The sequence below is a fragment of the Bombina bombina genome, chromosome 6 (assembly GCF_027579735.1).
Source record: "Bombina bombina isolate aBomBom1 chromosome 6, aBomBom1.pri, whole genome shotgun sequence".
Classification (NCBI taxonomy): domain Eukaryota; kingdom Metazoa; phylum Chordata; class Amphibia; order Anura; family Bombinatoridae; genus Bombina; species Bombina bombina.
In genome coordinates this window covers 408,665,094-408,690,586 of record NC_069504.1, presented here as the reverse complement: position 1 = coordinate 408,690,586, position 25,493 = coordinate 408,665,094, and the positions used below count along the sequence as shown (strand labels likewise).

At 35.6% G+C, this 25,493-nt stretch overlaps 1 protein-coding gene across 1 annotated transcript in view; it reads right to left on the bottom strand.

Annotated features, from left to right (window-relative positions):
- Positions 1-25,493, bottom strand: part of JAKMIP2 (janus kinase and microtubule interacting protein 2) — a 218,287-nt gene that overhangs the window by 31,064 nt on the left and 161,730 nt on the right. The window contains 16 exon segments of the mRNA XM_053719844.1: positions 865-966; positions 1,082-1,175; positions 4,118-4,122; positions 5,092-5,154; positions 6,350-6,439; positions 13,596-13,697; positions 13,699-13,734; positions 14,059-14,178; positions 15,793-15,828; positions 15,831-15,852; positions 16,118-16,188; positions 16,190-16,237; positions 16,239-16,259; positions 17,429-17,575; positions 18,638-18,736; positions 24,145-24,354. Of these exon segments, the coding sequence (XP_053575819.1) occupies positions 865-966; positions 1,082-1,175; positions 4,118-4,122; positions 5,092-5,154; positions 6,350-6,439; positions 13,596-13,697; positions 13,699-13,734; positions 14,059-14,178; positions 15,793-15,828; positions 15,831-15,852; positions 16,118-16,188; positions 16,190-16,237; positions 16,239-16,259; positions 17,429-17,575; positions 18,638-18,736; positions 24,145-24,354 (1,266 nt within the window).

Genomic DNA, 25,493 nt, shown 5'->3' with positions numbered 1-25,493 from the left:
TCTCAATTCTTCTTATCTTCGTAGGTTTTGTAAATTTGATGCAAACAGGACATATAAACTAATCTAATATTCCATGGGAAAATTGATACAGCAACATTAGGGCTTGAGTTAGGGTTAGATGTTGACAGCATTTTGAATACCACCTTAAAACACCAAACATTTTTTAAATGTAAGCATTTTCTAGGATAGTTGCCAGTCACTTGTTAAGGTGGGAAAAGTTTGACCTTTATAAACGAAACAAATGCAGATAACGTTTCAAAGTGTGATTTGTGAGATCAAGGCAAACAGCATTTTCCTCTTGTAAAGCATTTGACTGAGCCTATCTCCTCTACAAAGTAACAATTCTGCATTCTAGTTTCTTCAATGATTCATATTGTCGAGTTTCTTTGTATCAACAGCATATCACAGGAGTATATGGATGGTTTATTTTAAATTATGTTTTATTTGTTCTTTGCTTTTCATCTGATGGTCGCTTTTGTATTAAATTTGGTTTTGTTTAGAAAAAAGAAAAAGAAAAAGAAACAAAATCCTCAGTTTGTTTTTAAAAAATTAATTTTGAATTTAAACACATTCTTAGTAAACTCAAAAATCCTTAATGCCATTTGATTTAGTGGGATTTTACATCTTTCTTAGTTTTTAAATTTCTAAATATGATATGACGCAATAACTAAAATGTTTTTATGCTATAAATGTAATCTCTTGATAGTGCATCTCACAGTTCTAATGTTTAACATTCAGAATGTCACACCCTCTGCTTTCACACTTAACTTACTAACTGGGCTAATTCTCATGAGCTCTGATCATTATACATGTGCTCCCTGTAATTGAGAGCAGTAGGCTTTGCAGTTAGCACGTCGGTTTTACCTAACCACCTTCCTTCATACAGTAAATCCTGAAGTGCACTAACAGCCAATCTGAAAATGGATGGATCTGGAGGTTAAATGGTGGGGATCGTCTTTCTCTTTCCTATAAAAAGAAGTAACATTTCAATTTAAAAAAAAACAAAAAAACTTGTTAGTTGCAACATTTCTTAACTGCAATGTGATTGAAACAATAAAACTATAATTGAAACCAATCTTACTTCAAGGTTCTAGGTTTCGAACTCCAGTAATTCATTCTGGTCTCTAGCATCTTGCAAATCTTGATGCAGTTGTGTGTTTTCTGATTTCCAGTTTCTCTATCTGAGTGAGAAGTGATAAACAAATTGATCTCATTATTTCATACTTAAAGTGATGGGAAACTTTGTTGAATGAAAGCATTTATTAAAAATACTATTAAAAACAGGGGGCACTTTCATTCATCAAAGTTTAGAAAGCAGTAGGTTTTGATTAAAAACTTACCTTTGTTTTTTTGACAGCCAGAGCAGCTTCCCCCACCCAGAGATCCTCTCTTCACACGTCTTCAATGACTAATCCAGCTTCCTCCAATCACGCTTTCCCCCCAGGATTGTCCATTGCCTGAGCCATGCTGTGATTGGAGGGAAGCTGGATTAGTCATTGATGACGTGTTGAAGAAAGGATCTCCAGGTGGGGGGAAGCTGCTCTGGCGGTGAAAAAAACAAAGGTAAGTTTTTAATCAAAACGGCTGCTTTCTAAACTTTGATGAATGAAAGTGCCCCTGTTTTTAATAGTATTTAAAAAAAAAAATGGGCTTTCATTTATCAAAGTTTACCTTCACTTTAAAACGATATATTACCCCAAAAATATATATCTCATCCATACTAAAGAGCTACATTTAAAATGTAGATTGTTTCATTTTGACTGAGATTTTTTTTTTTTTATATTTGTATTTCCTAATGTTAATTTGCTAAAAGATAATTTAGCAGCTGAATATTGGGTGAACAATACAATTAGCATTGGTAAGGAGTACCTATCGACCAATAAGCATTAGTAGGAAATACCTATCGACCAATGAGCATTAGTAGAAAGTACCTATCGACCAATGAGCATTAGTAGGAAGTACCTATCGACCAATGAGCATTAGTAGGAAGTACCTATTGACCAATGTGCATTAGTAGGAAGTACCTATCGACCAATGAGCATTAGTAGAAAGTACCTATCGACCAATGAGCATTAGTAGGAAGTACCTATCGACCAATGAGCATTAGTAGGAAGTACCTATTGACCAATAGGCATTAGTAGGAAGTACCTATCGACCAATGTGCATTAGTAGGAAGTACACAAATAACACTGCAGTATTAGTTTCATTTAAACACATTTAAACAAATAGTATATTTAAATGTGTTCATTCCATTGGATGACAACAATGTCACTTGCTTTAAATATAATAATATAATAAAATAATAATGAATCTTTAATTTTGTTTAATACAGAGCTACCTAGAAGATGACTGGTGCAAATGCAAGCCCTATGTCAGATAAGATTTATAATAAAATCAAGAGGTTTTGAGATCTCACCCTCACTTTAAGAAGTGAGACCTATTTATATCCATTTAAACAGCCACATGAAGTGATTTGCATAACTTCACTCAGGGCTTTCAAATTTGAGGCCATCAATCAATTTGCAACCCAATACTTTGTGCTGAGAGAATTTAACAGTCTTGACCTCTTTTTTATATTCATGTTTTTGTGCATGGGCAGTTCATTTAATAATAAACATCACCATTTCTTGACCTAATATTATATGATTACAATTAAAGGGACAGTGTACTGTTATTTTTTTTCTCACCTTTAGGACTTGATTCTCTAAAGCTATTTAGTCTGGCGAGATTCTCTAAGATGTCTTATCACTATTATGAGCCCCCTCAGTGATTGTTTTAAAGGTAATTTTTATCTTGGGGACTGTGTATCTAATTGAGGGGAGTTCAGTAATATGAGTTTTGAAAATATGGCCCCTAATTTGTTCTCAATGGTTATCTTACCTGTTGAAGTGTATAAAATTGTCTACAAATATACCCTTTATCTTTATTTTGCAGTTAAAAATAGCTGATTTTACCTGTTGTATCCCTACCTATACTGAAAATGTAAATACTTAAGTACGGGTTATAGAATATGTAAACAAGAAGGTTTAGGGGAAAAATCCCAGTGGGCGGTTGGACAGAGAGGTACTAAAATGTTAATTTTCCATTGTTCTCTCTAAGGGCCTGATTCTCTAAACCTCTTTGGAATGGCTAAATTCTATAAGGCAATTATTACCTTGGGAACTATTTATCTTATTCAGGGGAGATCAGTGATATTATTTATGTGAAGAAGAGACACTTGGTTTACAGTATAGAGTTGAGTAAAATAGGCTGATGATTTATCTCCTTGATGGTGAGAGTTGGAGAATCAGACCCTAAGTATTGGACACTGTGTATAGAGAGATAAAATAAAGAGGATTTTGTGTAAATATTCAAAGATAAACTAACGAGGTTGGCTATCCCTGCATGCTCAGGCCATTTTATTGGGTTGTGGTTTCAATTAGCAGAGAGTGCTATTTCATATGCACAAATATACCTAAAGGAACAATTTCCCATTAATTTTAAACTCTGCAACTGGTATAACAAGCCATTGTAAACACATCAAGGGAAAACAAATTTTGCAGCACACTGTCCCTTTAAGTGTGTGGATGTTAATTATAACTTTACTCAAAATGATAGGAATAGATAATTGTAAATATCATAAATTTATATGATTTACCAAGTGAAACAACTGCATTCAAAGCAATTCAGCAGTCATTGTCATTATTCAGTTAAGACCGCCTGAAGAAAAACCAGTAAAATGCCTCCTCTTTTTCTTCTAGTTTTTCTTTGTCTGTTTAACCAGATTGTCCTGTTATGTTGTATAAATTATTTTGGTGTCTTACAGAGACATACAACTTAAAATGTATTTCCCCATTACACTATTACACTATTATTATTTAAAGGGCCATGATACCCAAATGTTGAAACACTTGAAAGTGCTGCAGCATAGCTGTAAAAAGCTGGCTAGAAAATATCACCTAAACATCTCTATATAAAAAAGAAAGATATTTTACCTCAAAAGTTCCTCAGTAGCCACAACCCATTGTAAAGGACTTCTAAGCAGCAAATCAGTATGTCTGTCCCGGACAGCTAAGGGAGTGAGCTTATGTGCAACACTTCATCTTATTTCTCTATTCAGTTTAAGGAAGTTCACTACGAAATCTCATGAGATCACAGTAAAAGAGTTCATGACCTCAGCACTGCTGATGCTGATTGGCTGTTGTTCATTTCTTCATTTATTTATTTTTACCTGCAGCTGGGCAGTAACTGAAGTATATTTTTTTACACAGAACTTACTCTGCTGAGCTGAGGAAATTATGAGGTAAAATATCTTCTTTTTTTACATAGAGATGTTCAAGGGATATTTTCCTGTCAGCTTTTTACAGTTATACTGCATCAGTTTCAAGTGATTTAGCATATGAGTATTATATCCCTTTAATCTGCTGTCCTGTTATTTAAATCTGAAAAGCCTCCAGGAAGTCTGGAATGCATTCCACTGAATTCATAACCCTCAACTTCCTTCATGCTGCACAGTGATTGCTTGATATAGGCAAGAGCCCTTATATATCTGTCCCTAATTGGCTACAGTAAAGGAAATATGATTAACAATGCTAAAGAGGCTATTTTGTATGTAGGTCTTTTCCCATGCAATGATTTCTGGTGTGTGTATAAATTTACTGTACTTGTAATTAATTCAAATAATAGCTTAGATTGGGGTTCGAATATCATAGGAAAGGAAGCCAAAAGTCACCTGCTTTGCATACAATGCTTTGGAACAACAAACTCTTATGGGTTGGAATAATGGTCAGTGGCTCTACACTTTAATCTAGAACAGGCTGCAGCTAAATATTTTTCAGTCTTTAGGCTTAAATCAAACTTTATATAGATAAAAGTTAGAATAAAGCCTTCATGTGTTTGTGACGCACAACATGTTTATTACAAGAATCTCTCTTATCAGTGGCAGCATGCAGCATATTATAATATTCTAATGTTTTGTTCATTTCCCTGTTTTGCCCCCACGTGTAAAATAATGTATGGATGTCCAGGCACATAATTCAAGCATTTGGACTCTCAGATTAAGTTTTTCCTACATTTGAAGACTTTCGTGTTCATAATTCTTCAGTAACTCACCTTTTCCAAAAGCTCCTGGTTTCGTTTCATAAAAAGTTGCTTTTCTTCTACCCAATGTGAGTCCTAATATGAAAGCAAATATTATAATATTATGCTAACAATTTTTATATTCATGAAAAAAATGTTATTTGTCTATATCTGTGAAGTATGTATAGTGGTCTATCTAACCTACATGACAGGTTTCGTTTTCACCTGATTGTGCAGTTAGTCTGTCCTGTTCTACTAGTGAAAACTCCACAGAAAATAACAGAGGATTATAGGTCAGTTTGGCAAACCCCCTAAATATTTTAAAAACAATTAAAATGAGTCTGGAATATATTTTACAGCTCATCCAGTAAATTACGAACAATCACTTTATTATATAAAGAAAAACAGTGATACACAACTATTTAGACCTATTAGTTATTTAGGGGTTTCTTTAATCATGTGGGAATTCTGAAGGATTTTGGTTTCATAAGCATGGTCTGAAAATCAACATTAAAGTGATGGTAAACTTTAAATAATCAAAATGCCATAAATGTAATCTTTGACATTAAAAAAGGTATATGTGTACCTTTTTTCATTTTAATCCATCAGTGAAAGGGTTAAATTAGTGCATACAGTAATGCTTCTATTACAATGTTATGCCGGCCCACATGGATGACAATTCCAGTGGAACATCCAATCAACATGTGTGTGTCAGGTTGACAATAATTGAAGTCCAGCCCCTTTAAAGCCCATAGGAAAGCCTATGCAGAGAGTGGGTGGGACTGCTCTATACATCACAGCCCAGCCAAAAGAGGAAATGAAGGGGAGATGAACAGAAGAAATACCTATTTGGATTATAAACCTTAATTATAAAATATATAAACACTTAAAAAATATTAATAATGTAGTTTTACTTGCAACTAATATATTTTTATTGCAACATTCTTATAGTCTGAAATTTACCATCACTTTATGTTTCATTAAGGAATAAAATGGACTAGAATGAAGTAATAAATCATTACTGATAAACTTCTGTCAACCCAGAACAAAAGTGAAGCAATTGATTATATTAAGCTTGTAAAATTAAACACGTCTTTAGAATGTAATTAATTAAAGCAAATCTGACAGTGATAATCAGATATTTTGGTTCCCATAATTTATCCTTGGTCTAAAGAGAGATTGTATCTAGCCATTTATTTATTTATTATTTTTTTTAAATCTAAACGTCATGACTTTTGTTATAAAAAAATTCATTGTGCTTGGGGGTTTTTACACATTGGTAGTAAGAAACTAACCTGCCCTTTTCTCTGCTAAAAGCCTTCTCCAGGTCTTCGATCTTTGCTTTGTAGCGCAGAGCTTCCGTTTGCATCTGCTCCTGTGCCTGTTTAAATATTGAGTGCAAATTAAACAAACTGACTCAGTATTACTACGGCCTGCAGCTATTTTTGTTATTGAATGTATTTCACTTGGTTCAGCTACACATGTAAAAAGGCTTAAAGAACAGCTGATCCAAGGGATATTGTGCTCAAAATTTACCATCAAGCTAATAAAAGGGGAGAAATCAATGATGCCAAAATATTTTTTGCATTTTAAACGTTAGAAAAAGCTATTTTATATTAAAGGGGGCAGTAAACAACTTGTAATTACAACACTACTGTTGTCTTGTTATAGAATATCATACGAGTCAAGTCCTAAACAAATTAACAACTTGCTTGCTGCAATTGCTTTTAAGTTGCCAAAACTATATCCACGTATTGCTACATTTGGAGGAGTCAGTCTGGGCTAGTCATATGTTTAATATAAAGTACATTGTTTTGCAGTTCTTGTCTGTTAAAGTCAAATAGGTAAAGATGTAGCAGGGTTAGCCTTGAAAAGTCTACAGGGTTGCTTTATTAGCTCTGAAAATTAGTAACACTTTCATTAATAATTCCCCCATTTCATGTTATTTTTGTTTTGAGGCTTTTCTATGTATAACTAAACCTTTTAGATTAAAATCCCAAGATTGTTTTTACTGTCCCTTTAAACTGAAAGAATGAGGAAATGCTTGTTTGTGCACAACTAATAGCAGCTACAAGGTCTCTGCATGTCAAACACAAAAATGTTGGAATGAACAGCCATTAAAAGAACTAAAATTATATTAAAGGGACAGTAAACACTGTCCGCCTAGATTTAGAGTTCTGCGTTAGCCGTCCAAACCAGCGTTAAGGGGTCCTAACACTGGTTTTTTGCCCGCCCGCTGGTATTTAGAGTCAGTCAGGAAAGGGTCTAACGCTCACTTTCCAGCAGCGACTTTTCCATACCGCAGAATCCCCTTACGCCAATTGCGTATCCTATCTTTTCAATGGGATCTTTTCTAACGCTGGTATTTAGAGTCTTGGCTGAAGTGAGCATTAGACCCCTCTACCGACAAGACTCCAGCCGCAGAAAAAAGTCAGGAGTTAAGAGCTTTATGGGCTAACGCCGGTTCATAAAGCTCTTAACTACTGTGCTCTAAAGTACACTAACACCCATAAACTACCTATGTACCCCTAAGCCGAGGTCCCCCCATATCGCCGCCATTATAATAAAATTTTTTAACCCCTAATCTGCCGACCGCACACCGCCGCAACCTACATTATCCTTATGTACCCCTAATCTGCTGCCCCTAACATCGCCGACACCTACATAATATTTATTAAACCCTAATCTGCCCCCCCAACGTCGCCGCTACCTTACCTACACTTATTAACCCCTAATCTACCGACCGGACCTCGCCGCCACTATAATAAATGTATTAACCCCTAAACTGCCGCACTCCCGCCTCAAAAACCCTATCATAAATAGTATTAACCCCTAATCTGCCTTCCCTAACATCGCCGACACCTAACTTCAAGTATTAACCCCTAATCTGCCGACCGGACCTCACCGCTACTCTAATAAATGTATTAACTTCTAAAGCTAAGTCTAACCCTAACCCTAACACCCCCCTAAGTTAAATATAATTTAAATCTAACAAAATAAAATAAATCTTATTAAATAAATGAATCCTATTTAAAGCTAAATACTTACCTGTAAAATAAACCCTAATATAGCTACAATATAACTAATAATTATATTGTATCTATTTTAGGATTTATATTTATTTTACAGGCAACTTTGTATTTATTTTAACTAGGTACAATAGCTATTAAATAGTTAATAACTATTTAATAGCTACCTAAGTTAAAATAATTACAAAATTACCTGTAAAATAAATCCTAACCTAAGTTACAATTAAACCTAACACTACACTATCAATAAATTAATTAAATAAACTACCTACAATTACCTACAATTAAATCAACTAAACTAAATTACAAAAAAAAACAAACACCAAATTACAAAAAATAAAAAAAAGATTACAAGAATTTTAAACTAAGTACACCTACTCTAAGCCCCCTAAAAAAATAACAAAGCCCCCCAAAATAAAAAAATGCCCTACCCTATTCTAAAATAAAAAGTAAACAGCTCTTTTGCCTTTCCAGCCCTTAAAAGGGCCTTTTGCGGGGCATGCCCCAAAGTAAACAGCTCTTTTGCATTTTAAAAAAACATACAATACCCCCCCCCCAACATTACAACCCACCACCCACATACCCCTAATCTAACCCAAACCCCCCTTAAATAAACCTAACACTAAGCCCCTGAAGATCTCCCTACCTTATCTTCACCACGCCGGGTATCACCGATCCGTCCAGAAGAGGGGTCCGAAGTCTTCATCCTATCCGGCAAGAAGAGGTCCAGAAGAGGCTCCGAAGTCTTCATCCTATCCGGCAAGAAGAGGACATCCGGACCGGCAGACATCTTCATCCAGGCGGCGTCTTCTATCTTCATCCATCCGGCGTGGACAGGGACCAAAATCTGATTGGCTGATTGAATCAGCTTCAAGATGGTCCCGCTCCGCGCCGGATGGATGAAGATAGAAGACGCCGCCTGGATGAAGATGTCTGCCGGTCCGGATGTCCTCTTCTTGCCGGATAGGATGAAGACTTCGGAGCCTCTTCTGGACCTCTTCTTGCCGGATAGGATGAAGACTTCTGACCCTCTTCTGGATGGATCGGTGATACCCGGCGTGGTGAAGATAAGGTAGGGAGATCTTCAGGGGCTTAGTGTTAGGTTTATTTAAGGGGGGTTTGGGTTAGATTAGGGGTATGTGGGTGGTGGGTTGTAATGTTGGGGGGGGGGGATTGTATGTTTTTTTAAAATGCAAAAGAGCTGTTTACTTTGGGGCATGCCCCGCAAAAGGCCCTTTTAAGGGCTGGTAAGGCAAAAGAGCTGTTTACTTTTTATTTTAGAATAGGGTTAGGGCATTTTTTTTGGGGGGGGGGGGGCTTTGTTATTTTTTTAGGGGGCTTAGAGTAGGTGTATTTAGTTTAAAATTCTTGTAATATTTTTTTACTTTTTGTAATTTAGTGTTTGTTTTTGTAATTTAGTTTAGTTGATTTAATTGTAGGTAATTGTAGGTAGTTTATTTAATTAATTTATTGATAGTGTAGTGTTAGGTTTAATTGTAACTTAGGTTAAGGTTTTATTTTTACAGGTAATTTTGGAATTATTTTAACTAGGTAGCTATTAAATAGTTAATAACTATTTAATAGCTATTGTACCTAGTTAAAATAAATACAAAGTTGCCTGTAAAATAAATATAAATCCTAAAATAGATACAATATAATTATTAGTTATATTGTAGCTATATTAGGGTTTATTTACAGGTAAGTATTTAGCTTTAAAATAGGATTCATTTATTTAATAAGATTTATTTTATTTCGTTAGATTTAAATTATATTTAACTTAGGGGGGGTGTTAGGGTTAGACTTAGCTTTAGGGTTAATACATTTATTAGAGTAGCGGTGAGGTCCGGACGGCAGATTAGGGGTTAATACTTGAAGTTAGGTGTCGGCGATGTTAGGGAGGGCAGATTAGGGGTTAATACTATTTATTATAGGGTTTTTGAGGCGGGAGTGCGGCGGTTTAGGGGTTAATACATTTATTATAGTTGCGGCAAGGTCCGGTCGGCAGATTAGGGGTTAATAAGTGTAGGTAGGTAGTGACGTTGGGGGGGGGGGCAGATTAGGGTTAATAAATATAATATAGGGGTCGGCGATGTTGGGGGCAGCAGATTAGGGGGTACATAGCTATAATGTAGGTTGCGGCGGTGTACGGAGCGGAAGATAGGGGTTAATAATAAAATGCAGGGGTCAGCGATAGTGGGGGCGGCAAGATTAGGGGTTAATAGTGTAAGATTAGGGGTGTTTAGACTCGGGGTTCATGTTAGAGTGTTAGGTGCAGACTTAGGAAGTGTTTCCCCATAGGAAACAATTGGGCTGCGTTAGGAGCTGAACGCTGCTTTTTTTAGGGTGTTTTTTTTCAGCTCAAGCTGCCCCATTGTTTCCTATGGGGGAATCGTGCATGAGCACGTTTTTGAAGCTGGCCACGTCCGTAAGCAACGCTGGTATTGAGAGTTGAAGTGACGGTAAATTATGCTCTACGCTCCCTTTTTGGAGCCTAACGCAGCCCTTCAGAGAACTCTCAATACCAGCGTTATTTAAAAGGTGCCGGGGGAAAAAAACACGTGTAGCTAACGCACCCCTTCTAACGCAAAACTCTAAATCTAGCCATGTGTAATTACAAGACATTCCTGTTGTGTTGCTATAAAATAATATATATCTTAATGTTTTGAAAACAATTTTCATCCTTTTTACTGCAATTATTTTTCAATAATCAAACTCCACCTATCATTTGCCTTATTTGAAGGAGCCAATGTGGGCTTTAGCCCATAGACAACAAGTCTAGCCACAGTCATAAAGTTAGTATAAAGGGAGTTGTTTTGCAGTTGTTGTGTGGTTAAGCAGATCAGGGGCAGATATGTAGCAGGGGTTAGCATTGATAAGTCAGCCAGTTGTATTTCAAATTCTGAGAATTAGAAATTGCTCAATTTTCAGAGCTAAATTATATTAAAAGGGGGGAAAATAAATAATGAAAATATATTGCAGAGTTGTATCGTGGATAACTAAACATTTTATATAAAAATCTCAAGGACTTACTGTCCCTTTAAATTCACAATGTAATCCATCATAACAAAGTTTAATTAATAAAAGCAAAACAAAACTGCAGTAAATTATTTTTATTTATTTGCAACAGTATGAGATTTAAGTATCTGTAGTAAAAATATTTGCAAAATACTTTCATAATTTATTTGACCCTCTTTTGCTGTAATTTAACACTAAAAAATGTTGTAAGTTTATTAATTTTTAGCAAAAGAATTGGAAGTAGATGTAAATTTAATATCATGCCATATATTTGTCCCTAACTGGCCAAAGCTTCGACACAACAATGTAAGTTTTGCAAACAGAATGACAGTGGAAACGTTTGTTGTTATTCCAGTAATAAATTCAGATTGCTTCCTTCAGATAATAAATCCCGAGGTGGGTTGCAAATTGAAAAAACAATTGCAGCAATCTCTATGCCAGTGTATACAGAAAGTGTTTACGCTTTGTTGGAATGTTAATTTATTGCAGAAATACAGAAATGGCTTGCAATTAAAAAGTATTTTATGCCCCTTTAAATATACTGCAACAATGACTGCTTAGATCAGTGCAAAAGCGTATTTATATCAAACTCTTATTGGCACAAAGCACTTAAGATAAACACTCATTATGTTTTTTTAAGAATGGTGTCCCAGAATGGGTGTCTGATAGGCAAGACAGAAGCAAACGCCCTCCTCTTGGAATTGTGCGCTTTATAACCAAGAGTAACCACGTACTTGAATCACTATTTTGATACCAAGGAGCCACAATGGGTAAATAATTTTTTTGCCCTGGAAATTTTCTGCAGATACCCATGTATCCCAGAACTGCTCTTGATTTCCAGACCCTTCAAAAATACTAACAAATTTAATACTTTTTTTGCATTCAGATCTCTTGCAATGCAGTGCTGAACTATAACTATTTAAATTACTCTTTTAGGTGGAACAGCAGATTAAACATTTGAGTACAATGTCCTTTAAATGCTGTTACAATGAAAAACATGATTGAACAGTATATATTAAAAGTTTTAAAGATCACGTAGTAGTTTGAAATGGTAGGCACTTTACAGAGCAAAAAGATCTGCGCAATAGAAGTATAAAATAGATCCATATACATACCATCAGGGCTTTTTTTGTGGGGGTACTCACCGGTACTGAGTAACCCCACAGCTTCTACAGGTAATATTTCTAATCATTATGTAAATACACTAGTTTTCACAAGAGGGGGCTGCAAAACACATCAAACATTGTAAAAATCTTGTCCTTTTGATTTTCTCAAAGTTACTGAGCAGAATATATCAATCAAAATTCAATGAGTACCCGCACCTCTTTTGGGTACCGGCACCTTTTCTTTTACAAAAAAAGCAATACATGTAAAAGGTGTAGAACATTCATTGTAATCAACATTCTCAATGCACAGTAGAAACTTATATATATATATATATATATACACACAGGCTCAAAATTTCCACTCACCCACTAGCCATTGGCGAGTAGAAACTGTGGTGAGTAGATATCCTAGTCAGGTTGCAAAGTAGGGGAATGTGCTTAAAACATTAATTAAAAGTGATATTGTGGGGTAAAAAAGAAATGTTCTGTACTCATAGAACATTTAATTTTTAGCAGATAATGTATTAAGCAAGCCAAGCAGCTGATAAGTTGTTTTGTATTCAAAGTAGCTACAGAGTCACTTTTTCTTCTTACCCTATGTCTACTACCTCTTGATTACATAGCTTTTCTATAGCAAATATTGCAGTATTGACAAGATCAGTATAGGTAGCAGTTTATGCAGGCAAAATCAGCTAATTAAAATGACTGTCCCATTTATCAAGCTAAAGAACATTCATGGTTTAGTTGTCCAGGTTTACAACCCATGTGTGGGCGGGTGATGGGTGGATTAGTGACAAGTAACATTTTGGCCTGGCTAATAGCTAGGACTTGAACTTTTGAGCCCTATATATATATATATATATATATATTATATATATACACACACACACACATACATACACACACGTCTTATTCCGTAGCATTGTAAACCGTAAGTCACACACACACACACACATATACACACTCCCTGGAATTAAACAACCAAAACCATTATTCCAAGGTAACAATTAACAAATAATTAGTGACTTTCAAAGTCAACATGATGATCTTTTCAGACTAGCTCTCTTATCTCACCCTCACACAGTCTCAAAACAAATGGCATTTGTAGACCAGTCAGCAAAGCACTCGACCAAGGTTTCTTGACTACAGCAAAATACAATCTAGCTGGATGACAGCACTCAATGGATATATAGACAGACCGACAGATAATAACAGAAAGTATATGAAAAAGACCCACTCAATATTTTATCTCCTAAAAAAAAGCTAACAGTACAACTTATACATAATATCCCCTCTGCTCTGTGACCTGATTACACAATAATATATAAATGATAAATAGCTGTACATTAGTGTGCCCCAGAATAGAATAGATTGATTCCTGTTGTACACGGTTACCTTGGCTTCCTCTCTCAGCATCTATGATACTGCCGGTGTGTTCCTGCAGCAGTGCATACGCCCTCTGCAGCGCCTGGTATTCTTTTGTTAACTGTCCTAAATCTCAGTTCTGATTCTTCAGCAGCTAAACTCTGCAAGAACAAAGTAAAATGTAAAGTGTTGCTTGTTGCTAATATTCAGACAGATTTTAATTTTTTACATAAACGGTTACAAGTTCCTAAACAACATTTCAGATAAGGATTATTCCATCATCGGACAATTAAATGAGCTTTCTACAGTTATATTTTTTAAAAGTGATAAAAGACGAAAAAGCGTCATTATGAAGACACGGACAACATGGAAGTTTTACTGTTGTTTATCATCTTTCACTAGAGGACAATTTCAAAAGGTCTTACCGATTCAATCTTAGAATGTTCATATTTTTATTAAGCTGTTTTATAAAATGAGATGCTCACTTCATCTAAATCATCATCCGGTGTGGCTGGTGTTCTGTCTGTTCGAAATGAGGCAACAGAAGATGTTTCTGAGTCCATTGATCATCATCATAACCGAAAAACCGTGTCAACTAGATGTCTCTGGAAGATCAGTAAATTGAAACGTTAGCATCAAGTCCTTTACAGGTAGTGCACATATTGCAATCTAACAAGTACCTCAGTGGGATCTGGATAGCTGTGTTATTCTTATGTTTTCAAGACTTAAATGTTAATTACAACTTAAAGGATACTTAGTTTATTTTATCCAAATTTAAAAATGTCCTATATTTTTTAAAAACATTTGCTGCTAAGCCTTTTTTGTTTTTGATGACTGCAATCAATGTTTTGATAAATAAATTAGATGATGTTTAGATGGTTGGAGGTCTATTTTTTGCAGCGGTCCCAATGGTTAATAGAAACTTTATTATAAATTTGTCAAAAACATATATCTCCAGCAAATAAGATGTACCTATGGCTGGAAAAGGGACCTAAAATGTATCTGTGCCTTATATGTTGATAACACAGCAGTCAAAGAGGAAGCTAGGAATCTGTCTACAGCTGATGGTCCTGCCTATTCCAAACATGACGAGGGGTATTTATATCTGCAATGTGGAAAGTGGAGCCACCTGTGTTGGGTTTTATTGTACTGGTCTTCCTAATGACATATATGGATTCAATTGGAACACACATTTTTAGGACACACAGTTTATACACTTGTGATAAACACATCAGGGCCTATTTATCATGATGTGAGCAGACATGATCCAATATTGCAGATCATGTCTGCTGCACATCGATAAATGCCGACAGCATACGCTCTTGGCATTTATCATTGCACCAGCAGTTCTTGTGAACTGCTGGTGCAATACCGCCCCATGTAGATTTGCGGCCAATCAGCCACTAGCAGGGGGTGTCGATCAACCTGATCGTATTCGATCGGGTTGATTTCTGGCGATGTCTGTCCACTGCCTCAGAGCAGGCGGATAGGTTATGGAGCAGCGGTCTTTAGACCGCTGCTTCATAACTTGTGTTTCTGACGAGCCTGAAGGCTCGCCAGAAACACAGGGCATCAAGCTCCGTTTGGAGCATGATAATTCGGCCCCAATATTTCTTTTTAGCTAAGATCTGAAAAATGCATACATTAAAAAACGTATTATTATTATGACCTGTAACACGATAAACTTAATTTTAATAATGGGTCCTTTCACTAATGACACATGAAAGTTTTACTTTATTTACAATATATTAGATGCCTCCTTGTATCTAGATACACTATTAATCTACTGCTATTAAAGGGATATGAAACCCCAAATTGTTCTTTCATGATTCAGATAGTGCACGCAATTTTAAACAACGTTCTGATTTACTTCAATAATTACATTTTCATTGTTCTTTTTGTATCTTTGGTATTTAATAAAATAGTATATTGGAAATTCATTTTTAAATTGTATGCCCTTTATTCTACTTCATAGTTCAAGAAAACAAAACTTATTTTTGAAGATTTAGCAGGAACCAATGCAATAAAGTGCAGGTGTCATTCATGTAAATCTAGATAAGATAAATAAGCAGATGGCTAATTCTGGCTCTTGTATAGCAACAAAATGTATTTTTCTGTTATTTCAACATCTGGCCACTGTAAAATAATGATTAGGACATTAGGATGCTAATAATGCAGAACTGCGTTTATTGACATGTAATGACGCCTTTATTGTTTACCTTTATAGGTTTAGAACTTCTTTTAATGTTTCTTTCTACTGAATAAGCTTTTCTCTGTCGCTGTGATAAAAAAAGGGATCATAAAACTAGAGACAGACTGGAACCCTAATAGCAAAGAGATGTGCTGATAGAAGATAATATGACTGAAAGGACACTCAAAAATAAGAAACAGACTTGGTAAAAAAAAAGCAGAAACAATTTAAATCAAAGGTTTGATGTCTCTCTGACACAGCAGGATTACACTATCATTGTTGTTTCTATTGTATGGGTGTCTAATATGTTATTAAATAGTATCTGTTCCTAGGAACTCACAGATACTTACCGCCGTGTTAAATCATCAATAATATTTTGCTGCTCTATAACTTGCAACTTCAAAAACTCTATTTCTTGCTCCTCGGCCAGCTTGATCCAGGTCATTTAACGATCTGAGCTTCTTAAGTGGAGGGATGTGATGTAAATTTCTCTCGCTTGAAAAAGATTCACTGATAAATATTTGTTTTCTGTGTTTGTTAGCATTCATCACAGCTTTGTATTTGCAGAGTTATATAAGTGCAATAAAAGCACTTGATCTTAGTATTATAAATAAGTTACGCTACGTAAAAGTGTTTTTTCATTCACATTATTTTACTACGTCATTTACCGCTGCAAATATATATTAGTTGTCATAATATTGCAGAAACCGAAAATTGGTGGCGAATAAGCCCCCTCTGGCATCCAACGGTATTAATTTTAAAGGTCCTAACCTATCCATAATGTTAACATTACTGGGAGGGTATTATTGTAACAATGATACTGTTACATCAACAAGATGTTCAGAGCTCTATGTAGGCAGCAATATTCATGTCTACAAAATTGTCAATGCACATGTGGTCAGGAAAAAGGAGCACTTCATTTAAATATAAACTGCAATGTCCGTTTAATCTTTTGCTATGTTAAAATATAAGTATTATACTATGTTTAATTTGCTGCTTTTTTATGTGTATGCTAAAAATTATTACAAATTTAATTTATTTTTATATATTATTAATATATGTTTTTTGATCATATAATTTATGTAATTCTGTCTACATATATCATTTTTTGTAGCAGTGTCAGTTCTATTGGGGTTCTATGGGCACAATAATCCATATACATTAAAGAAGCACACCCTAATCTCAGTGGTGTCAATATACCTGATTTTACAAGGTAGTGTCTTTACTATAAGTAGGTCTAGGAACAGGACATATTAGATGAGGTCTCAGGTTACAGCACATTTAATTAGATGGCACTTATGTTAAAAAAATAAAAATAAATCAGGAGTGTTACATTCATTTGTAAAGGTTCAGAACCACTAGCTTGGTGTACATTGATGAAACAACATATCCAACAAATTTAAGGAAGGTTCTAGTTTGTCGCACTTACTGAAGACAGAAGCACAGTTTTACATAGAAGGTAATAAAATGAAGCATCTGAATGGGTTCTTAAACAACCTATTTTAGCTAAATTCAATTGAGCATTATTGGTCAGTCCCTTCTTACTATACATCCTTAACATTCTCATTAATCATATTCATTATTTAAGTTATTATGTCACAAACAAATATGTTTAAATGTAGAAGTAGATTGTTTTGTTTTCTATAGTTTTTCACTGTACAAACCATTTCTGCATTTTCTTTAGTGAGAGTTTTTAGTTTCTCCTCCATACGTTGCAGTGACTGCATCAGTTCGTCATTTCTTTTAGTGAGGCACTTGTTCTTTTCCAGGAGAGGTTTGCATTGTTTTTCTGCTTCTCTGACTCTTCTGAGCTGTAAAGTGTGCAAATATAGAATGTTATAAAGTCCTGGCTTTTAGGTAACCTTTACCTTTAAAAAGTATGTTTTTCTTAAACAGATTTAGAGTAAACGACAACCTTATATACACACACTCAAGCTAGAGACGTTATAAAATCTATTCCAATCAATACAAATTTCTTTACAAAGTACATCACATAGGTTTTCCATGTAAATTCTGAATTATCTATCATGTATTTATTTTTGCTTTGGCCACAGATCTCCCCTGAAGGATATTATATTAATAATCTAAGAGTATCATTGATGTCTATTATCTATCTATAATGAATAGCACTTTAGTCACCAAAAGGCACAAGTTAATGCTTCATGATGTCACCCCCAGTATGCACTCACAATTACCAGGTCACCAGTATATATCTGCACAAGATGAGCCTTTGTCTGGTACACATTTTAAGTGGCTTTATTAGAGGGCCACTAAAATTAAAGTTTCCTGATTCATGATTCAGATAAAGCATGCAATTTAAACTTTCCAATATACTTCCATTATCACAACGTGCACATTCTTTTTATGTGCACACTTTCTGTGGCACCAGCTCCTACTGAGCATGTGGAAAAGTGCACAGTATATATGCATTTTTGATTGGCTGATGGCTGTCACATGATACAGAGGGATGGAAATTGTATTAACTTATAAATTTGCCAGAAATTATTCCACTTCTCATCTTCAAAGTCTTATTACATTGTATTTTTATTTGCAAATTTGTCAATTATTCAATTCTACCGTATGTAGTAGCCCTTTAAGTGAATAACACATGATATATGTCAGTAGTTTGTGTTACCACTTGAGCAAACAGGAGGATGCCCATTTGAGAGAAGGAATCCCTAGGCCATTGCCTATATGGCCTAATTTTAAATAACTGACAAAATCTATGTTCTAATGAATATCATGTATGATGCAATTTCACCACTTTTCTAACTTTTAACATTTTAAATTACATCACATTTCAAATTGTAAAAATACCCCCCAAAAACAAACAAAAGTTATTCTGCTGCTAAGCTTTAAATCCCAAACCTTACCAGTTCATTTCGTTCATCAACAAGCAACGTATTCCTGTCTTCAAGCTTTCGGATTGTAGCATTTAATTCGGCCATTCGTTTCTGGTTCCTTCTCAAATCCTAAACATAACCAATGATTTTGAAAGAAAACATAGATGAATATTTATTCAGCTTATAAAATATGTAACAATAGATTACTATAGAAATTAGATCAGGTGACTTCTTTACATTCATTATTTCAACAGTTTCACTTGGTAACATTAAAGGCATAAAAGAGCAAGGGGGCCTATTTATCAAGCTCTGTATGGCGCTTGATGCCCCGTGTTTCTAAAGACCGCTGCTCCATAACCTGTCCGTCTGCTCTAAGGCGGCGGGACAGGACAATCACTGAAAATCAACCTGATCCAATACGCTGCAAATCTGCAGGAGGCGGTATTGCACCAGCAGTTCACAAGAACTGCTAGTGCAATGATAAATCCCAAGAGCGTATGCTGTCGGCATTTATCGATGTGCAGCGGACATGATCCGCAATATCAGATCATGTCCACTTACATCATGATAAATAAGCCCCCAAGTGATGAAAATAGCGCAGGTTTACTACATGAACACACATTGGGCTCCATTACAGCCCATTAGGAGACACACGCCAATTGCTTTACATGGCTTTTTGTAGGGTTTTTAAAAACTAAACTATTCCATTCCATTTAAAAACATATTGATTGCATGGTCTCCCATTGCACTACAAAAAAGAGAGAATTAAGTTAAAAAAACAAAACATTTATGATTCAGATGGAACCTTAAAAACAACTTTCCAATTTATTTATTTTATCTAATTTGCAGCATTTTTCTTGGTATTCTTGTTTAAATGCTACCTAGGTAGGCTCAGGATCAGCAATGTACTACTTGGATCTAGCTGCTTATTGGTGGCTGCACATATATGCGTCTTATTATTGGCTCACCCGTAGTATTCATTTAGCTCCAGTAACGCATTGCTGCTCCTCCACCAAAGGATACCAAGAAAATGAAGAAAATTGGAAAATCACATGCTCTATCTTAATCATGAAAGAAAAAAAATGGGTTTCATTAATTTCCCCAATAATCTGCATGGTGATAATTTGACAGCAGTATTCCAATCTACTACAGATTTTTTTTTTCCTTTTCTGTTTTAATAGCTGTTTTTCTTTAAAACACATTGTGGTTGATCACAATATTGACAATATTTTTAGATGATATCAATATTTGAACTGTGTCTGATATTGTCAGCATGATTTTTGAGTGATCACTATCCCCAATTGCTTCTGCCAATAAAAGGCCTCAGCGCAAAAACGTTTTTTTCATTGATAGAGTTGTTAAGCTCTTCGTGTTGGCATCAAAAATAAAATGTACAGTATGTAATGTTAATAAGAGACATGTGTGACATTAACCTCATGTGTTCCAAAAATCATAGCGACAAGTTAATGATTAATAAAGCCAGGGGTATTATGGGTATAGAGTGTTGGATGGATTATTTACATTGGTTATAGTGTAAAGAGGCTTTTTTTAAAAACTTTTAAAAATTCTTCATCGATTTGTTTTACAAGATTATGGCCTACAATCAAGAAGAACTGTATAAGAAATGAATATCTTGCAGAAGAAAATGTTTGCGACTTCTAAAATAAAGAGATTCCAAAAAGATCACTCACTGTCTATAATCAAAATGCCATATTTGTACTTTTCACTGCACAGAACTGAGCAGGGCAACACAAATAAAAAAAACAAAAACAAACAGAGAGAAAAAAAAAACTACCTCAACAACCAGACTGTGAATCAAAAGACTTCTTATGAAAAATATCTTTTAAAAACATGCATTTTCGGTCTTGTTTTATTTATTTATTTTAGCTACTTAACAGCCACGACATACCCTGTACCTCACTGGTTGTTTCTTGGGTATAATACAAATTCAATCCCTATAGAAAGACCAGCGATGTGCAGAGTATGTTTTATAAAAACCAGTACCATTGCTCTAGAACACCAAATAATAAGACCTAATTTATGATGAAATCATTACTGAGGCAAAACCCATTTTAAAAAAAGTACTGTAATGTAACGTTACAAAAAAGTGTATCTTAACTAAATACAGGCACTGTAAGAACATTTGGCAAACCGTTTGCTAGATGTTACAGTTATGATTTATGTTTCTGGCATTTATATTGGTTCTCATTTGCTGTGCAAGATAATATGTATTGGGCCTATTAATACAATTATATATGTTAATTACAGGAATGCCCATTACTATCGGGCTGTAAAAAAAAAAGAGATGAATAGAGCCTTAATGAATCTAGATCATTGTAAAATTAAAAGTACAGACAAAATTACATTAACAGTTTTTTTTTTCACTCTGTTTTGCCCTTGCACAAAAAATGTCCTGTTAAAAACATCTTGGGATACTCAGAAAATATTTAAAAGGCCAATTTGGGATTTTATTAAGTCTGTAGCTGTCAAATTTGATGCTGAAAAGCATTGTTATTTTGCTTTAAAAAGTGCTTATTGGGAACCGTTATTCTACCGATAATTATCAAGTATCAAATGTTAAGGTATATTCTAATGGTTTTAAAACACTTATCAAAAGTCACCATTAAAATCTTAATTTGTAGATAAATCAAATCTTTAGCAAATCCTTTGTAGACACATGATTTGATACATTTTTTGGAGGTATATAATATACACACATTGAGGCCCATTTATCAAGCTTCGAATGGAGCTTGAGGGCCCGTGTTTCTGGCGAGTCTTCAGACTCGCCAGAAACAGCAGTTATGAAGCAGCGGTCTTAGACCGCTGCTCCATAACCCTGTCCGCCTGCTCTGAGGAGGTGGACAAGAATCGTCACAATTCAACCCGATCAAGTATGATCGGGTTGATTGACACCTCCCTGCTGGGATTGGCCGCGAGTCTGCAGGGTGCGGCGTTGCACCAGCAGCACTTGTGAGTTGCTGGTGCAATGCTGAATATGGAGAGCGTATTGCTCTTCGCATTCAGCAATGTCTGTCGGACCTGATCCGCACTGTCAGATCAGGTCCAACAGACATTGGATAATTCTGCCTCATTATGTTTTAGCTGTTCACACAATTTTATTCAATGTTCAATTTCTGTGTATGCTCAGTTCAAATATGAAAAATAAACTGAACTACTCTGATGATGTTTTCATACGTCTCTAATTGTTTTTAAAGAGGGTTAAAATGCTTAAAGGGAGAGTGTGAGTGAGGGCCAGCAAGTCGCAGAAGCTGTGCTAGAGTGACAAAGAGAAGTGAAAGAAGTTCAGCCTCATATTGCTGCTGAGCCAGTGTGATGAGCCAAGCTGTGGCTGCATCAGAGTATGAGCTAGAGAGGAATGAAAGGCACTCAGCTTGCAAGAGGGGCTTGGCCAGTGAGTAGTGTTGGTACATGTGGATGTCATGAAAGAGAGCCAAGAGAGTCACATGTTGATAGACCCAATGGCCCACTTTGGTTTTGGTTCAGGGATTCAGTGATGTGGAAATTGCAGAAAGGTTTTGGTTGACCCACTGTCCACATCTCCTTGTTCTGTATGAATTGCTCAACAATGCCTTAGGCAAGTAGATTTGTCTGTGCCCTTGGGCAGTTGGTGTCTATGACATCATTAGTGGATTGTAAAACTGCAAGCACAACCCTTAATTCTGTCTGGGAAGTACGAGTACAGCAGATTAGGTGGAATATAGGGAATAAAAATGACAAAAAATTATATATTTTTTTTAAATTATATGGAGCTTTTGCTGTTTAAATAAAGTACATTAGATCCCATTATGGCTAAACAAAATTAGGTTTCATGTCCCTTTACAACTGAATTATTTTTTTATTAAGATATATATTTTTAATAAATGCTTTGCTATTGTATATATCTGAATGTAATAACTGTTAAAAAAAATTACATATTGTTAAAATAGTATATATTTCAAATGAATATATTTACAAATATTTTGGTTAATTTATACAGTTTCTGAATTGAATTGGATGAAAAAAATAACATTAATATTACATTGCAAATCATTATGTACTGATGAACAACTGAGGTTCACAATATGTGGCTGGGCAAAGAGTAATTGACTATGTGCGATCCAATCAGCAGCGCTTGTCACACAGCTGGGTCGTATGACTAGCACTGCTGATTGGATCAACCGCAGTTTACGCTTGGGACCAGCAGTGCTCTGATCGAATTACAGCATTTCATTTTATCACTATAATTATACTTTAATGATCATTCTCAGTACTTACTTAGTAGTCACTACAAATATAGACTCATAGATAAACATAATATTTCTCCAGGGGTAAAGACATGTTTTCACTGCTCCACTTTTCTCATTCAGGAACTGTGTGCAAAGTTAATATTTTTAGATGCATATATATAATATGATATAGGAGAACAATACTGTGTCTACCTTCTAATAGCAAGATCAATCTCTGTATACCTGCTACAAGCAACCAACTCTTAGATGGATAATGATAAAGCTAACTGACATGAATGTGCTCACAAGGAACCTTTATTGTGAATAAGATGAAATGTAAATTATAAGATACAAGAGATAGAGGGCGCCACATAGTGCAGATCAGCAGGTTATACCAAGCGATAAGTGAAGATATATCAATCCTACTCACGTGATGAGATGCACAAATGTGCAGATAAGGCAAGCCGGATCCACAAATGTTGTCCGGCAGACTCTCAGGCAAATCTGTACCAGGGGTAATCCTCGTCCCACCGTAATAGGAGTACAGGGATATCCGCTCAAGGCCACAAAGAACACCCAACAGCCAGTCAAAGGAAGTAAACAATGCCAGATAGAACAAAAATCCATTTAAGCATTTTATTAAAACTTTTTACTCATTATCTCGCTGCTGCTTTTTACTTCCATTTTGGATTATCTGGATTTTTGTTCTGGCATCTTTTACTGCCTTTGACTGGCTGGTGGGTGTTCTTTGTGGCCTTGTGCGGCTATCCCTGGACTCCTATTATGGTGCAACGAGGATTACCCCTGGTACAGATTTACCAGAGAGTCTGCCAGATGACTTTTGTGGATCCGGCTTGCCTTATCTGCACATTTGTGCATCTCATCACATGAGTAGGATTGATATATTTTCACTTATCGCTTGGTATAACCTGCTGATCTGCACTATGTGGAGCCCTCTATCTCTTGTATCTTAGATTCTTCTCCTGTGTCCAGCGTGACATTCTAGAGGAGCTGCCTGGAGGTGTTAGACTACGTTGACATCGATTTGAGTATCCACCCAAGGACTCTCATATACCTTTTGGACTGTGGTCTATTATTGGACTTTGTACCTACTGTATATGCTATTGTGCGACTAACATTCTATTAATATTTGTCTTTTTATATCTGCATTTGGTCTATACATTTAGTTAGATATATTGAATTGCAACTCTTGTTAGTTTGGCGCCTCTTATAGATATTGACTTAGACTCAGTATTCACTTTCTGCGTATCTGAGCATATCTTGTTACATATGAAATGTAAATTATGTTACCGGGCTGCTACAATGCTCTGATCCATCTCCTGCCCGTCCTGGGATCTCTCGCTTTGGGCTGCTCATGTTACACTCAGCCTCCTTCACCAGGAAGAGTTGTTCATCCAAGGCCTCCTTTTGTAGCTGAAGCTTCTGTACGAAGCCAGTCTGGGTCTCCAGTTCTTTTTCTAATGAGAAGATGATCCTGTCCTTTGCCTTTATTTCATCCATCTAAAAGTTTTGGTAAAAAGAAAGTTATTGTATTCAATCTCCTTAAAGGTACAGAATACCTCAAAATGTCTTTCATGATTTAGATAGAAAATACAATTTTAAACAACGCTCCAATTTACTTCTATTATCAAATGTGCTTCATTCTCTTGTTATCCTTTTCTGAAGGAGCAACATTGCACTACTGGCATCTGGCTGAACACATCTAGTTAGCAAATCACAAGAGACAAATGCGTGCAGACACCAATTAGAAGCTAGCTAGGATATGTGCACATTCTTTTTCAACAAGAGATTCCAAGAGAACAAAGTAGAAGTGAATTTTAAAGTGTCTTAAAATGACATGCTGTATCTGAATCTTGCAAGTTTAATTTTGACTATCCTAGCCCTTTAATCAGATGCATCTTATTAATGGATGAAGCAACTAGATGGAAAATTCTGTCAGAATTTGCAAATACTGACATTTAGTCTATCTTGAATGGACCCTAGGGGGTAGATTTACCAAGCAGCGGATGCTGCAATCTACCCCTGAAGTTTCCGGCTCATCGGAAACTTAAGTTAAGAAGCAGCGGTCATAAGACCGCTGCTCTTTAACTTGACTGCCACCTTTTAGGTGGCTGACTGCAATCATCCCGATCAGACACGATTGGTATGATTGACACCCCCCTGCTAAAGGCCCGATTGGCCGAGAATGTGCAGGGGGCGACATTGCACAAGTATTTCTTGTGAAATGCTTGTGCAATGTTAAATGCCGACACTTAGTAAATCGGCTGCATAGTCTTTGTGTAGACTTCAGGCAAACGTATAAATCATATTGATTGACAGATTCCTGTATCATTTAGACTTACTATTTAATACACAACTTCTATGTATGGCTGACTGGAACACAAATCTACCAACATTTCCTACACTAATTGCAATTACATGAACTGTTGCCATCAATGTCAGATGTACATTTTTTTGTTTTTCATAAATGAGATGATGTGATCTCAAGTCCAACTCAAAGTTCTACTCTTGTTCAATTTCTACTATAGTTTTGTTGCATATAAAGCTAATGGCTAAATCAGCACGACTCTCACAATCTGCAATTTGCTGCAGCCTTATAATCTAGACTGTTTAATTACTATTCTATGTATGTATAATAA